The sequence below is a fragment of the Malus domestica genome, chromosome 14 (genome assembly GCF_042453785.1).
Source record: "Malus domestica chromosome 14, GDT2T_hap1".
NCBI classification, from domain to species: Eukaryota; Viridiplantae; Streptophyta; class Magnoliopsida; order Rosales; family Rosaceae; genus Malus; species Malus domestica.
In genome coordinates, this window is record NC_091674.1 from 22,966,314 (window position 1) to 22,981,991 (window position 15,678).

Sequence of the window (15,678 nt, forward strand, 5' to 3'; positions counted from 1 at the left end):
ATAAAAATAAAAACTAAAAACTAAAAACCAAATTGTCAAAACTCAAGAAAGTAGTTTTCACTTTTTAGTTTCAAGTTAAAAAAAATAAAAAATAATAAAAAAACTGAAAGTAGTTACCAAAAGGGTTTTCAGTTTTTAAAAAAGTGAAAAAAAAAATTGAAATACTAATAGTTACCAAACGGCTCATTTGGGTTTTAGTTTTCAGTTTTCATTTTCATTTTTTTAAACTAAAAACCAAATAGTCTCCAATTTAATAAATAAATAAATAATTAAAAACGAGATAATTATTAAACAGACCCTTAGACTTGTACAATTCATTTCATCTACGTATTGATAATCTTATCTCATTGTCTTAATAAATAAATAAAAGTAAATTATTTATCTAAGTATTCATGTCCCCCTCCTCTAACAATCAAGGAATGGGGTGGGAAGTTGCTTTAGTTCGTGGTTACGTGATCACCATCAAACCCTAAAATTTATAATATAACATGCTTAAGAGGATTAGGAAACATATGACATAAACACTAAATAAATATATCACAACCTCTAACTATCACAAGACAAAATGTCTGCATACTTTCATAAATATATTGGTGTCGGGATGTAACCGATAGCTACACATCATGAAAACGACGCCGTGCCTGCAGCATCATGTAATTTAAACCCAAAAATAATTAGTCCGACTAATTGTGATTTTTGTGTACCAGGTTCATCTAATTAGCAAATCGGAATGGACGTGAAGAAAAAAATAATAGTAATGCAGTTGGTACGTATTTAATTTCTGCACGGGTCATCTGATAATATAATTAATAGTAGCAATGTTTTGAAGAAGATTTCCAAGAAGAAGAAAAATTTTTTTATGATCGGAACACAAGTGGTAAACTACTTATTTTTATATAAGTGGTGAGAAATTTTATTTTTTAAATTATTAATTTTTAACACACACATCCTACCATTTATAGTGACATGTGGTGTACCATTTCGTGTGTTTCGTTCACATTAAAAAAATCTCTTTCCAAGAAGAGCCGAGTCACCAATGAGTATGCACTGGTTGTAGGCCACATTCAATTAAAAATATAAAATATAGAAGGAAGTGGAAAAAGGGTTGCGAGGATTAAGTTCGACGGCATGAGCAATCGAACGTGTGAATCATACCAAAAGTTGTCACGCATGTGTGAAAGACTGTTTATCATCGATGATATGTAAATTAAGTTAGACCGTATGAGCAACTAACTAACTTTAACACAACTCATAGGGCATAAGCATATTTGGTGCGTGGTTGAATGTTTGACTCATATCAAACAAACATGATCAACTGTTTCTGAAATTTATACACGTACGTATGTCTGGTTGTACATCGTTGATAAAGTATATTTAGGTTAATGCATGGTCGCCTGTGTCTAGCACAAGAAATTCTCTAACACACTTACTTTAATTTTAATAGTGTCACCCTCCAACAAACAATTACCACCCTTAAAAAAATATACTATCCATCCTATAAAAAATTGTTACATGTTAAATGCTAAGGAAACTTTTTTTAAATGAAACTTTTAATGAACTCTCTGTCACCTTACAATTTAAAAACATTAGGAAAACTAACGAAAAGTAAAAAAAAAAAAAAAAAAAATTTAGTTTTAATGAAAATGACAAATAAATGTGTAGTGAATAGTATCAGAAAAAAGGTAAAAATGTGGTTTTTCGTTAAAAATGAACAGTATCGGGAGGGTTTTATTAAAACTCCCTTTAACATTAGTTATTATGCCAATACTATAAAACATCGTGTAAAAAACATGAGATAACAAAAAATCCAATCTTAAAGAAAATCTCCTTTAACTTTTCTCTTGTTACATATGAATAAGTGACACAGGACAGATGCTAGTGAACACACAAACAAGTAAACATCTATTTATCGTTCTTTCGCTTACAAAATGCGGTGGATGATGTGCCACAAGAATGTCAAATACTCTTGGCTTTACGTTATTGGGTTCATGCTATTTTCTTATGAGAAAGAAGTCCCCACTTGTTATGGTTGATTCATATTGACTAAATTATTCAAATTTCGCTGTAATTATCATTCAATAACTTTATTCAGCCTGCAACGTGTATGAATAATTGAAAAGAAAAAAAAAAACACGTGACATTATTTGTTTTTTTTAATGTGATAATTAATTTAAATTATACCCTAACTTTTGAAACAATTTGAAGATAATCCATGATGAAGCTACTTTTTACCTAATGTGATATAAAAGTTTGTTTTGATTTAATTTTGTATTAGTGTGTGTTTTATCTTATTTTCCTAGACCTTTTGATCCTAGACCTTAATAATTAGTGAAAGCAAAGTTGTATATGATGACAAGTTATCTATTTGAGAAATGCTGAAGAACTCTCAAAGTGAGGTTTTTTATAGACTCTCTATTACCTCATGTTTTTTATATAATGTTTTATAATGTTGGCACATGAATTGACGTCCAACTGTAACAAAGAGTCCATGAAGAGTCTTCCTGTTGATATGAAAAGAAAAGAAACGACCAGAAATTGAAACGGTGTGTAAAAGGGAAAAAAATGTATGTGGATCATATCACTCAATATAAATACATGCAACTAATAAATTTGAAGACATTTTACAGATAATAAAATAAGAGTATTATTATTCTCATCCCAGTGTTATACCTCTCCACCCACTTTTTAGTTAAATTTTTAATTACAAGTTTGTCCATTTGTAAAATAACCAATAAAAACCTTAAAAGATATATAATAATAATAATAATAATAATATATAAGCCGAATTTGCAAAAAATACATAAAAGATGAACATAGAAGAATTTTGGACCGGAATAGTGTAGATGCCATTTCTAATTAAAGAGCATAGTTTGAAATATAGATAATATCGACGAAATATCGAGGATATTTCGGAACACATCCATGGACATATCGTACAAATATCGACAATATCGACGATAATATCGGAAAATATCGATGTCGATAATTTCGATGACACTTCAGCAATATTTTGTCAAAATATAGGTGTAATATCGTTAAAATATCAAAAATATTGAAAATATCGATGTAAAGGAAGGAAAAAAAAAAGAAAAAAAGGGGAAAAAAACACAAAGGGGATTTGAACCATCCCATTTTACTCATCCAACACCGTAACCACCATATATCACTTATGTTTTAGTGATAATATGCTAAAATATTTATATTTATATAAGTGGCATGTTAACAATTACATGCAAAACTATTTTGGGATTTATCATTTGATGAATACTCTTCACAATAAACTTACTCTACACATAGAGATGATGAAGATAGTGAAAATTTTGAACCTCATATGAACTTTATGTGGTACTAAATCACTCATATATCTTACCATGCAATGTATAAAGTGTAAAATATTGTAGTAAATCATTATATATAAATGATTATGGTGTGTTTAATCTTTTTTTCATTAATTACTACATATTTTCTACACTCACAGTGTTTGCCAGTTCGCTGTATAATCAACTGAAATCAGTTAAATTCATCATGTAATGCATTTCCTTCTAATGTTTTTTTATAAACTAATAGATAATTGACTAAATAAACATTCTCCAAAGTTTCAATAAAAATTTCTAAGTTTTTCTTACAATTTCCTTGGTTTTTATTCAATTTTTATCGATATCGATAATATCTCGATATTTCCATTGAAATTTCCATGTTTTTGGACTACCGATATTTCCGATAACATCGATATTTTATATCATGTTAAAGAGTCAGAAGGTAGCAATTGATGATAATTGGATATTGATAGTCATTATTAGAGTGCATAATTACACAGCCAAAGAGCATTTGACGAGTCATTCATTTGCTAGTTGATTTGTTTGAGAAATAGCATTTCAATTTTTTAAACATAGTAGTGGTTGGGGAAATAGAATATTAGAGGTTATTTTAAAAATAATAGTTGATGACAAAATAACATTTCAAATTTTTAGCTTTTTATGGTGAGTGAGATGATAATGTGCATGACAAAATAGAACACTGGAGTCTTATAGCTCTCTAAAATAAAATTATGGAAAGAGATCATGTTCGGATCCCTTTCTCTTAATCCACGAAGTTTAGGAATCTGGATTGTTGAAATTTGATCCAACGGTTAAAGTTATTATAACTTTTAAATTGAATCACTGTTTGTAGTTGTTGAATTACATTTCAACAATCTGAATTCTTGGACTTGATGGATTAGAAGGAAAGGTCCGAAGAGGATCCCTCTCCTAAAATTATAGTTTTTTTTGGTGAATTAAATGAGAGTATTCTGGTGGTTGGAATTAAATGATGGCTTTGAAATGTGCAAAATGACTAGGATGACATAAAGCCTTCGCAAAACAATACCTTGTGCACACGGCAAGGGAACTGGCAAGTAACAATCGTACTATTTTGACTGGACCACATTATTAAATTCTGATAAGAAAAGAAAAGAAACGACTATAGAAGGTGTGCTATCCACATACCTTATTTTACTTTTCACACATTTTTTGTTAATTTCTATTCGTTGATTTTCTTCAATTCATCTGATTCGACGGCCGAAAATTAGAAGGGTGTGTGAGAAGTAAAAAAAAAAGTGTGTGGATATCATACCCCTTCAACAATATTGCTAACAATAATTGGATTTAAAAAAAAAAAATTCAAACATCATCATAGGATGGTTCAGTAGTTGGAAATGAATTCTAAACCCGTATTTCACACGACATGTCCATGTTCGATTCTTAATGTTAATGAATCACACGATAGTAGTCAATGAGAGATTGAAATGCTTTTGTGGGTGGATAGGAAGGCTAAAATGCCTCTATGACTCGCACGATGTTAGCCAGAAAGAGATTGAAATGCCTCTATGAGTCTTTACCTATCTCTGAAACGGTAGACTGTCATGGTGAAACCATCAACTTATCCAATTTTTTTTCTCCTTTTTAAAAAAGAAAAAAATTCAAACACTTTGTGCGTACAAGTGACAAATTCCACATCGTTTTTACAACTTACTATTCTTACTTTATTTTTTTAGTTTAACATAATTCATATCCTAAGTACGCTAGTTATATTGTTAGTTCATTGTGAAGCTGAACTGACTCTCCCACTCATTCAGGGTAGATATTATCCTTTATTCAAAATAAACAATCCGCAGGTCATATAGCTGTCAAGAAGTAATGTCTTTGAATAACAGAGGTGATAAATTATCTTTCAATCACTGTCTAAATATTAAATTGAGAGAAGGAAGAGGGGTTTAAACTCAGGATGCAAAGTTAAACAGGAATATTTTATAGATCAGGCAATTCATCACTTGTTAAATAATTTTTTCTTCGGCCAATAGTTTAGATGAAATTTGGCCGGAAAAAAAAAATCCTATTGTAGTTATCTAAATGTTGTTGGTAAGGAAATGGGAAAATTAGGAGAGATTTTTAGTGTGTTTTGAACACGATTTTGTACATTAAGTGTAATAATACAATTTATTAAAAATTAAAAATGAAAATTCAATTAATTATATTATGACACTTACTGTACCGGGTTATTTTCTCAACCCATTAAAATATAAGAAAACTAATGAGAAGGGCTTGAAAACTTTGAGTTTTAATGATAAGGAGAAAATATAAGGTAAATTAAATAGTACCAGGTTTGACCTTTTAGTGTAAAAATATGATTTTTCGTTAAAGTGAACAGTATTACGGGCTTTTCATTAAAACCTTCTTAAAATATTTCTGTTGCTTTTCAATTTATGAAATCAATAAATAAAAAAAGACTAAGATCTTGATTTTGATTGGTGCGAGATCTAAATACACGCTCTTTTTCCTTTTCCTTTTTCAATTCCATATGTGGGAAAGTAGGAATGAAGCTTGCCCATTTGTTTCTTTTATGTCTGGATCGAGATCACCCCTGTCAGATTGTGCCTCCTTCCATGGCCAAATCTCACCTCAAAGAAGAAGATGAAGTTGTTACCGAAAGACCACACGCTTACAGTTTTGTCTGCTGTTACTCCTACTTCTTCACCTCCATACTTTTGTTTTCCTCACTCTCTACTTTCTCCGAGGCTTCTCGCTCCATCCCAACCACCACCACCACCCTCCTTTCTCTCTCCTTCTCTTCCTCTCTGTCCTCCACCAACCCACCGTCAACCTCCCCTTTAAAACCATCTTCCCACGTTGACACTTCCAAAACCCTCATCACATCTCTCACAATCTCCGCCGCCGCTGCCTTCCTCATTGTTTCAGTCATGGTGGTAATCAGATGCTTCGGATTCAGATCAAAACGCAAGCAAAATCGAATCGATGTCGAAAAGGAGGACCATAATGAAGAAAGTGGGGAGTTCAGCGTGAAGAAATTAAGGTGGGATTGGATAGAGAGATCTACTGATGGCTTCTCCAAGGTGATTGGAACTGGAGGGTTCAGCAATGTGTACTTGGCGCGAAACCCGGACCCTAATTCCGGTGATAGGTTCTGTGCGATTAAGGTCCACAACGGCAGCGAGCGGCTGAGCCGGGTTTTTAAGCAAGAACTCGATATTCTCCTCCGCCTTGAGCACCACCACATCGTCAAGCTTCTTGGCTACTCCGACAACCAAGGTCAGTCCATAAATTAAGGACATGTTTAGGATTGTGCTTAACATGGTTCTTGATAGTCAAACTTGTTTCCGACCGTATTCCACTAAAAAAAAACAAAATAAACAAAATAAAGTTTCTGACTTGTAAAAACATTTTATGAAGAAGCACGTATCAGATGCTCCGATGCTCCTCATAAACCATGAATTGTATTTTCATTAAGCAGTTGGTTTTTAATAAAATTTCAACGTGTTTATAATAAATTACTCCCAGCAAAATTGCTTAGAAGTGAGAATGTTTTCTAGAGAAGCAATCTCAGAGTCACTTTGCTAAAATGTGTAATTTTTATTAAAAATCTTAGTGATTACTTCTTGAGAAAACTTGCTTGTTAAAGAAGCATCTAGTGTTTCTGCCACTCAGCAACACTTAAACTTTTTTGTGTCAGATGTAGTTGGGTCGTAGTAGAGTACAATTTTCTTGATATTAATTTGTGATTTATTCTTATTTTCTTTGTGGGTTCAGTCCAATTTATTCAAATAATAATGTTTTGTATTTTGTTATGTGAAACAGAGGAGGGTGCTCTGGTTTTCGAGTACGTCGTCTACGGAAATCTCCAAGAGAAGCTCCACGGCGGAGACGCCACCCCAGCGATGCCGTGGAAGAACCGAATGGCAATCGCCTTCCAAATCGCACAAGCATTAGAATACCTCCACGAGAAATGCGCCCTCCAAATCGTTCACATGGACATCAAAGCCTCAAATATCTTGCTCGACGAAAATCTCAACTGCAAGCTCTGCGATTTCGGGTCGGCGAAGATGGGGTTTTCCTCGACGGTCCAACCGCCGTCGTTGATGAGAAATCACGTCTTGACGATGATGGGCTCCCCGGGCTACACCGACCCGCACTACCTCCGAACAGGAATCGCTTCGAAGAAAAACGACGTATACAGCTTCGGCGTTTTGATCTTGGAGCTCGTGACCGGAATGGAGGCATTTTGCTCCGAAAAAGGGCAGTTCTTGACGACGTTGGTGGGGCCCAGGTTGAGGTACGGCGGTTGTGACGCAGCGGAGGTGGCCGAGTTGGTGGACCCGCGGTTGGGCGCGGCAGGGTTTGACGTCGAAGAGGCCAAGACCATGCTTGGTATTTCAGCAATGTGCTTGCGTCAGTCACCGACACTGAGGCCTTCGGCTACTCAAGTATTGGAGACCTTTCGGGACAAAGTTTCGTCTGTTTCGTTACTACAGTCAGTGTCTGATGACATGACAAAGAAATCGTATGCTTGCTAGTTGATTGCTTGATTGATCTCAGCCGTTGATTTGGACGACCTTGGTGAATTGATTGTATAGAAGAGATGTAAAAGAATGCTGGTTTAATAATGATTTTGATGTAAATTTGTACTGTGTCAAAAAGTTTTAGCAACAAAGAGGAAATTACACACAAAATAACAAGTAACCATATTCAAAACATCTTCATCAAAACTCTACAAATCCTTGATAACTTGTTCGATGATTCGTAATTGGAATGAAAGGAATTAAATTAGGAGAATTGAAATGAACAAGGGTTGGAAGGGGCTGGAGTCAAAATCATATTCTAGTTGAAGTTGTATACTCTATTGTTTGAAATCAGAATAAAAATGCTACTGATTTGTAGAACAAAGTGTCACTTAGGTAACCAAACTTGTATTTGTAGAACAACATTTGTAAAGTCTTTTGAGGATGCTTTTAACGCACACGTAGCAACATACTCTTTAATACATGTTAGTCTAACAGACAATTGTTGGATTTACTTCTATTCGAAAGCGTCAGCTTTGTGTGCCAAAAAAATAATTGTAAAATTATATGAGCAACATTCATGTGACGTCCAGTGTGAGCAACATCCAGCCTCCACAAGATTATACACTATCTCATTATCTTTAAAGTTCACGTGTTTATATTCTCGAAAATCACTTTATAATTTGCATTTTCATTTTCCATTAAATTAAAAATCATTGTGTCATAAAATTTGAATTTAAGACCACGTTATCGATTTCGAATTTTAGGCCATGATAACTCTCAACTCATAGAATATTGAGTGACCAATTTTTTTTTCTATAACATAAAGGGTGCGTTTGGTACGTGGGACGGGACGGGACGGAACGGGACGAGGCGTTCCGTCCCGCGTTTGGTGCGCCAAAAATGGGTGGAACGGGCTGTTCCACGGGACAGATTTTGAGTGTTTTTGCGTTCCACCTCCCCCCTGGAACGGGTTTGTTCCACGTTTGTGGAACGCAATGTTTTACCATTTTAAGACAAATATACCCCATGTCTTTTTCAAAAATTACACCTTCGTTCCGTCCCGTCCCGTCCCGTTCCGTTCCGTTCCGTCCCGTCCCGTTCCGTTCCGTCTGCGTACCAAACGCACCCAAAAGGGATTGAGATGCATGAAAACAAAAAATTGCAAAAAATTGTTTAAGCCTTAAATAACAGTTTGGGTTGAGAATGGGTTAATCCAAACTGGAAAATTACAATCCTCAGCCCAATAAAGATCCTTTAGGCCACTGGGCTTTTAGCCCAATAAAGGGTTGTTTCGATCAAGTCCTTATGTAAATACGAGTGTGTGAGGATTCAAATTAGATATGGCTCGGTTGAGTCCTGGGCAAATTGCAATTGTTAATGGTCAGAATAAAGTCGTGATTAAATACGAATTATCCAAAGGATCATAATTTATTCTTGATCAGATAAGAATGAAGTAAATACATAATGGGGTCAAGTTTAGAATCCTAGTTGGAATAAAATAAGACTAGATGAAGATGAGTTTCGCTCGGCAATGGATTAATTAAATGGGATAAAGAAAGAATATTCAGGTAAGTGCTGAGTGACATAGTTCCATCAAGACTTTCATTCGCCAGACTTATTTATCATGAAGGCCATCCTTATAAATAGAAGAGGTTTTGCAACATGAAAAGCCCTTTCAACTCAATAAACAACCCAAACAATCTATGCAAAAACCCTCGCTATATGTGAAACCTTCACACAACCTTGAGAAAAGTACTAATTATCCTAACACTTCCGTCATCACATATTCAATTTGTTTGAAAATATTGGGTTAGTAACCAACATCATATTCAATTTGTTGGAACATCACTGGAGCCATAGAACTAATTGCTCCGAGAGTACCTTCATTTTGGTGGAACAACACTACTTCTAGTTCGGTTGATTATCTATCCAAGTCTCAGCTAACAAAGAGTCTTCGATTCCTTTGTCGTAAGAGGTCACTTCATTAGCTTCCCAAAGAAGTGAAGTGGTCTATGATTAGTTACTCTCATATGCATTTTGCAGATTGGCATTCAGATGGCTGAACCACGTTCACCATTAAAACGTTCATCTCCTTTGAGGATCTTTGCCCCTATAGCTTGATATTGATTCGACGTACCTATATTCTCACAAATATAATTGAGGCAGCCAAACTTGGTGCAGGAGATCCTAAACTTTGCAATGAACTAAGCAACCTTGTCTTCAAGTTCCTAGAACCTAGGTTGAGAGGTGTTCCTTCCTTAGCCATAGTCGCTCAAGTGCAAAAGTCAGCAACACATTCAACATCACCACCACATCTATTCTACTCACCTAACCAAGCTCTGTTGGGAGTTGCACACCCGCATTCACAAGAAGAACGTAAATAACTCATTACTTGGCATGCGCAACAAGTAAACTTTGTAACTTTTAGGGTCAACACTAACAAAATCAATGATGGAAAAAAATATATTGGTGATATATAAAAGTGAAAAACAGAGACTTAAGTTTCAATCTTATCAATAAAGTCGTCTTTGAATTTTATACTTTGGTTAAAGTTTTACATTATTATTTCACATTCTGACATACTATACACTTTAACATATAAATGATTTTGGATAGAATCCTTTATTTGAACATATTGTATCTCGGATTCAGATCTTTCTACATCTTAGAGTACTAATTGTAATAAAACAAATTATACTCACTTGAAAGTTTTCGACAACACTTTTTATCATTTTCGTTGCAGAAAATGATATAAATCCCAACACCGTTATATTCGTTTTATTATGTTAATGAGACTACCAATAATTTAATCAAAAAAATAACTTACATGGAACGAGTTTATGCCACGTAACTTCTTGATCTAATAATATTACACGATCTATGTAAGTCTCTCATTTCTTAATCTAATAATGTTATACGATCTGTGTAAGTCATTCTTGTAAATCAAACTATCAACCGGGAATTCCCTCTTCGCACCAAATTTTGGGCTTTCTGTCAAACCCCAAGTGAAATTGGCGCCCCCCCTTCTTTGCCCCCCGTTCCCCAGTCTCCCTGTCCTCCCAGCTACCTTGAAATTGTTTGTACGAACACCGTCGCAGAATTCCCACATTCAACTCTCCCGCATTTTCCAACCCGGATCCCTTTCGCTACGATTACGCTGCGGGCAAATTGGCAGTCAGCAACACAAGCTTCAAATCCGAACCTAAAATGCAGTCGTCGATTCTTGTGCACTTCTTAATTAGCTGGCGGAGATGGCTCCGGCTATCTCTGCAGTCTACGGCCTCCTCGGCGGCGGCTCATTTGCCTTTAAGCTCTTAATTTCTTCTGCAAAATTACAGAGAGATGCTCGAAAAATACATGCTTGTTGTTTGTTTTCTTTACGTTGTTACGTTTTTAAGCACTGGTGTTATTTTTTATTTAAGCAAAGGGTCGCTTCTCGGCGGAGTTTCAGGAGCAGCTCTAATGGCAACTGTCATCCGGGTCCTCGCAAAAGTGCATTTGATTTCTTTGCTTCTTATGAAGAGTGAAGATGACGTTCCAGCAGCACCATAATTTAAATATGCTAGAAATGATTGTCTTGTATAATGTAAAATGCATTCCAAAACACTCCACGTCCTGCTTACAGCCCATGATCCCTCTTCTGGTGTTGCACGTGACAACCACAGAATTCTAGATTTCGTAAAAAGCTTTAGTTGCTTGAAAGAAGGGACATGCATGTTCATCGTTGACAAACAGTGCAGTTAGATCGATCTGTTACGTTGTTTGCATGTTCTTCTAATTAGTACGAGATAAAGCTTTGTTTATCACTAAAAATTTGTACAAGCACTTTAAATTGTTAACAGTTAACAATGACATTCCCCGTGGGTTTATGTGAACACGATATTAATTAATGTCTTATTATGTTCAAATGATTGCAAAATGCACTGCAAGGTTTCTTCAATATTGCATCCACGGGGCATGGAACCCTGAAACTTCATCCCTTATTGTTCATGGGGAGGAGGTGAGACTAGGCCAAGGGCCTTAATTGCAAGCTTGTACAGATCAATCAATCTGCAATCACCCACTTTGAATTGGAGATTAAGTAAAAAAAAATTACCCACAAATCATCTACATATTCATAATTATGCATGAAAAGTAGAAATTCGAAAAGCAAAAATTAAATCACTTACATGGCAGGTCTTCAGCAAGAATAACATTTCTGCAAAACCCAGAATAATATTAATCAGAGAGTAACACTGAAAATAAATAAATCACTTACATTTTTATACCTTCAAGTTTCAAGGTTTTTACTATGGAATCCAGGCAAAACCCAGATCAGATTCTAAATGGGTTTATCAAAAATAATAATTTAATCAGAAATTAACACTGAAAATAAATATAAAAAAAAACACAAAAAAATTTGAAATTTTTGTACCTCAAGTTTCTGGGAGGGTAGGAGTCAAAAACAATCTGTGCGTGCTCAGATCAAATCAGCCAAAACTTGATCTAATTGCAGCCACGGGAGTGAAATCCGACTTCCAGTTGCTGCACCTCCTAGCTTCCTTCTGCTGCAACTCAAATTTGGTAGAACAAAAGTCTCAATCTTTAACAGATCGGAAAAACCCACTAATCACACATATTTAACAGATCGAACTCAAAAATTAAAGAACGAAAAGAAAAGGTGCGGAATTTACTCAAACCCACAAAATTAAAATTAATTACAGAATAATCAGGCTAAAGATTCAAAATTCACAATGTAAAAACCCAAATTAAACATAAAATTCAAAATTCACGACGCAACAACCCAAATTAAACACAAAATCAAGGTCTTTTCAGAAACATAAGCTTAAGAAGGCGAAAATCTAAAACCTTTCGAAAGCGCAGAAATAGAGAGAACAAAGAATTGGGGGAAAAGTTGGGAAATTTACGAGAGGGGTTTAGGTGGAGGCGCCGAGAGTAGGTAATCGGCAAGGCGGATTGAGGCTCGAAGGGCCGAGCTTCGACTCTCCGGCAGTGGCGAAATCTAGGGTTTTTACACAGAGAGAGGGAAACCTAGATTGGGAAAATAGGGAGAGAAATAGAGACCTTGATTCGAAGAGAAATGGTGAAGCCCTAAATCGAGCTGCTTGGTGCAGAGAAGAGTGAGGCGAGGAGGGAGAAGGGAACCCAAACAAAAGGCAGGGAAGAAACGGAGCAGAAGAACCACCGATGACAGACGCGTGGTTACCAAGGGCAGAATCGTCCTTGCACTGTTGAAAAGATGGAGGAAAACGTTGAGGGAAAAAATTTTGGAGGGTGTTTTCGCCACTCCACTGTCCACGGATACTAACCAGGAGTTTGGGTTTTAATATATATTAATTTGTATTGACTGTACTGACTACAAGAAGAGGGTTGTTGTTAGTGTCCATTCGGACTAGCCCGGCCTCCCTTGACAGAAAAAGGAACAAGAATAATTGAGTTAATAATCTAACATAACATGAGCTCCTAAAGCCGAGGGAAGCTTCGGTCCTCTTTCATTGGAAAAAGAACAAGAATAATTAAGTGAATAATCTAATAACATGAGCTCCTAAAGTCGTGATAAACTTTAGTAGGATTGTCGTTTTAGGAGAGTCATCACACTTACGAGACCAATATAAGGTCTGAGAGAACAATACACGAGTCTTATGTTTTAATTTTATGAGAGTTATGTGACCCAAATCCCATTACACAAGTTTTTCTAAAATTTGTATGGGGAGAGGAGAGAGAAAATGTTAGGACTAAAGATCATGAATTCAATCTTACATCCATTGGGGTGTTTTTTTCCGTAACCCTAATAAGATGAGGTAATTGCAACTAAAAGGTAATCCCATGCACACTCTAGTTGTCTAAATCGAGCCCACAACTCATTAGTAGCTAAATTAAGACTCGTAAAAACAGATGTTTAGGTATTACAATTCATCATATAGTTGACCTACCAACAAAACTCCTAACGCAAAGAAAAAGGGAAGATATAAATAACCGAATAATGTGATTTTAAGTTGTATTTCAATCAAAATTAAAGGGATAAGACTATGAGAGAGGATCCCAGAGATTTTCCAATTACATTCGTTCATCGTATATTTTACGGTCAATTTTCATTAGGTACTATTTATATTTAATTTTAAATAAAAAAATTTACAATGATTTCTGACCGCACGATGTACGATGAAATGATGTGATTTTGAGGATTCCGAAGATCCTCACAAAGAGAATTTGGCGAGGATCCTTACTTTAAGACTACAATCATAATGTGACTAATTATGGTTCAATGAAAAAAAAAAAAAAGTAGCCCATCTCTCCGTTTGATTTTAGCTGAAAAAATAGGTACAGATGGGATTTATTTGTCCCATAAAAAATGATACCTTTCAAAAACTTCAGACATATACAGTGACCGACTGGTAAGGGAAAGAGACTCGATTGGCTGTGCGTGCACAATGCATAAACTTCTGGTGAGAACTGTTGGTGTTGCTCTGCTTTATCATATATCTGATCAAGTCCACTTTCATTGAAAAGAAAGTGTTTGCACTCAAAATATACCCAAAATATACCCATTTTTACTTATTTGGACAATTTGGGTAAAATATGGCATTTGGATGATTAATGTGTAAGAAAACTAACTTGGAAAGATATTTGGCTGCAAATGGAGGGGTTTGGAACTATAATATTGTTTTTCCCATTTGTTTGGGTGGTGGAGGTTTGTCAAGCCTTTGTTTAATCAAGATACATGCATGTATTGCAAGTGGATGAGAGAGCTTTCGGACAATGATAATATGAAAGAAGCTAACATGCTTCTTTTAATTGTTAGTTTATTACAAGTGGAGGAGACATGTGCTAAAAAACATGTGGTGGAAATGCAAGTTCCCCTTTTAATATTATTTCTACATGCAAGTTGGCAATGAAATGCAAGCTGCCCAAGCTTCTTTCGGGCAAGTGCAATGTCCTTAGCAGGGGGTTTCTTCCAGACCTCTATATAAATGATCACAAGCATAAGGATTATTGCATACGAAGCTGTAGTCAGCACCAAGCCTTCATCCTTTTCAGGATCAACCTTCATCAAAAGCCTTCTTTTATCTAGTTTATTAGCTATGCTGCTCACTTGCAGTATCGATCTCCTTTGTAGTTTTCATGTACAACTCATCTTTAGTCATTTAATTTACAAGCAATCTACAATATTAGCCATTCATTTTCCTTTGTCATTTACATATTGTTCTACCTCTCCATATAAGTAAAGTCCTTATTTTTAAGGCAAACAAATAACCTTGATTTGAGTCACTCTCACTCAATGGCACAATCTCTTGGTCAGAAGTCGAACTCAGGTGCAACCTAAATCATTCAAAATCCGTCTACTAGCGACATCTAGTAGTGGCACGCCCGCACCTCACCAATCTCGTGTTTGAATAAATTCCTAGCATGCCAGCAAGGCCCATGCCGAATTTAGGGAGCGAACATATTTTGGCACGCTCGATGGGATCCTTATATAGAGTTAGATTATGAACAATCCTTATGTTCATGATTTTTCTCAATACGCTTTTTCGGAGTATGAGGAGGATGACATTGTTGAAGAGCGCCCAAGCTATGACTATCACATAGAGCCAACCTATGAGTTGCCAACTTATGGGTACATGGCTGAAGAGTACTCAATTCCTATGGAACATGATTGTCGGCCAACTAATGGCCATCAAATAAATAATAATCTTGAAGATTGGCCAACTTATGGCTATGATGAAGGTTATTATTCTTTTGAAGACAATCACATTCATGAATACTATGATAGGCCAACAAATGGCTTTGAGTATCAAAATGCTTCCAATGAGTACATAGAGCCAATATATGAGATGCCAACTCAT

The 15,678-nt window shown here is 35.4% G+C and overlaps 1 protein-coding gene and 1 long non-coding RNA gene across 3 annotated transcripts; one reads left to right on the forward strand and one right to left on the reverse strand.

Annotated features, from left to right (window-relative positions):
* The first annotated feature begins 5,748 nt into the window (after positions 1–5,748).
* On the forward strand, positions 5,749–7,951 carry LOC103454863 (probable receptor-like protein kinase At4g10390). The gene is made up of 2 exons (XM_008394457.4): positions 5,749–6,584; positions 7,131–7,951. Exons 1-2 carry the CDS (start codon positions 5,852–5,854, stop codon positions 7,844–7,846), a joined length of 1,449 nt encoding a protein of 482 aa, XP_008392679.3. The 5' UTR covers positions 5,749–5,851; the 3' UTR covers positions 7,847–7,951.
* Positions 7,952–11,612: 3,661 nt separating this feature from the next.
* On the reverse strand, positions 11,613–13,258 carry LOC103454865 (uncharacterized). 2 transcript variants are annotated; one of them, XR_011575374.1, is made up of 4 exons: positions 12,742–13,258; positions 12,249–12,381; positions 12,004–12,032; positions 11,613–11,884 (listed from the first exon to the last, which is right to left on the reverse strand). It is a non-coding gene; the product is annotated as an uncharacterized lncRNA (long non-coding RNA). The 2 variants fall into 2 exon arrangements; XR_011575375.1 differs by having other exon boundaries at positions 11,613–11,897; positions 12,742–12,981.
* Between the last annotated feature and the right edge of the window lie 2,420 nt (positions 13,259–15,678).

Coding starts and splice junctions, on each gene's coding strand:
- LOC103454863 (XM_008394457.4), top strand. CDS start 5,852: ATGAAGCTTGCCCATTTGTTTCTTTTATGTCTGGATCGAGATCACCCC. Junction 6,585..7,130: donor TGGCTACTCCGACAACCAAG/GTCAGTCCATAA, acceptor TATGTGAAACAG/AGGAGGGTGCTCTGGTTTTC.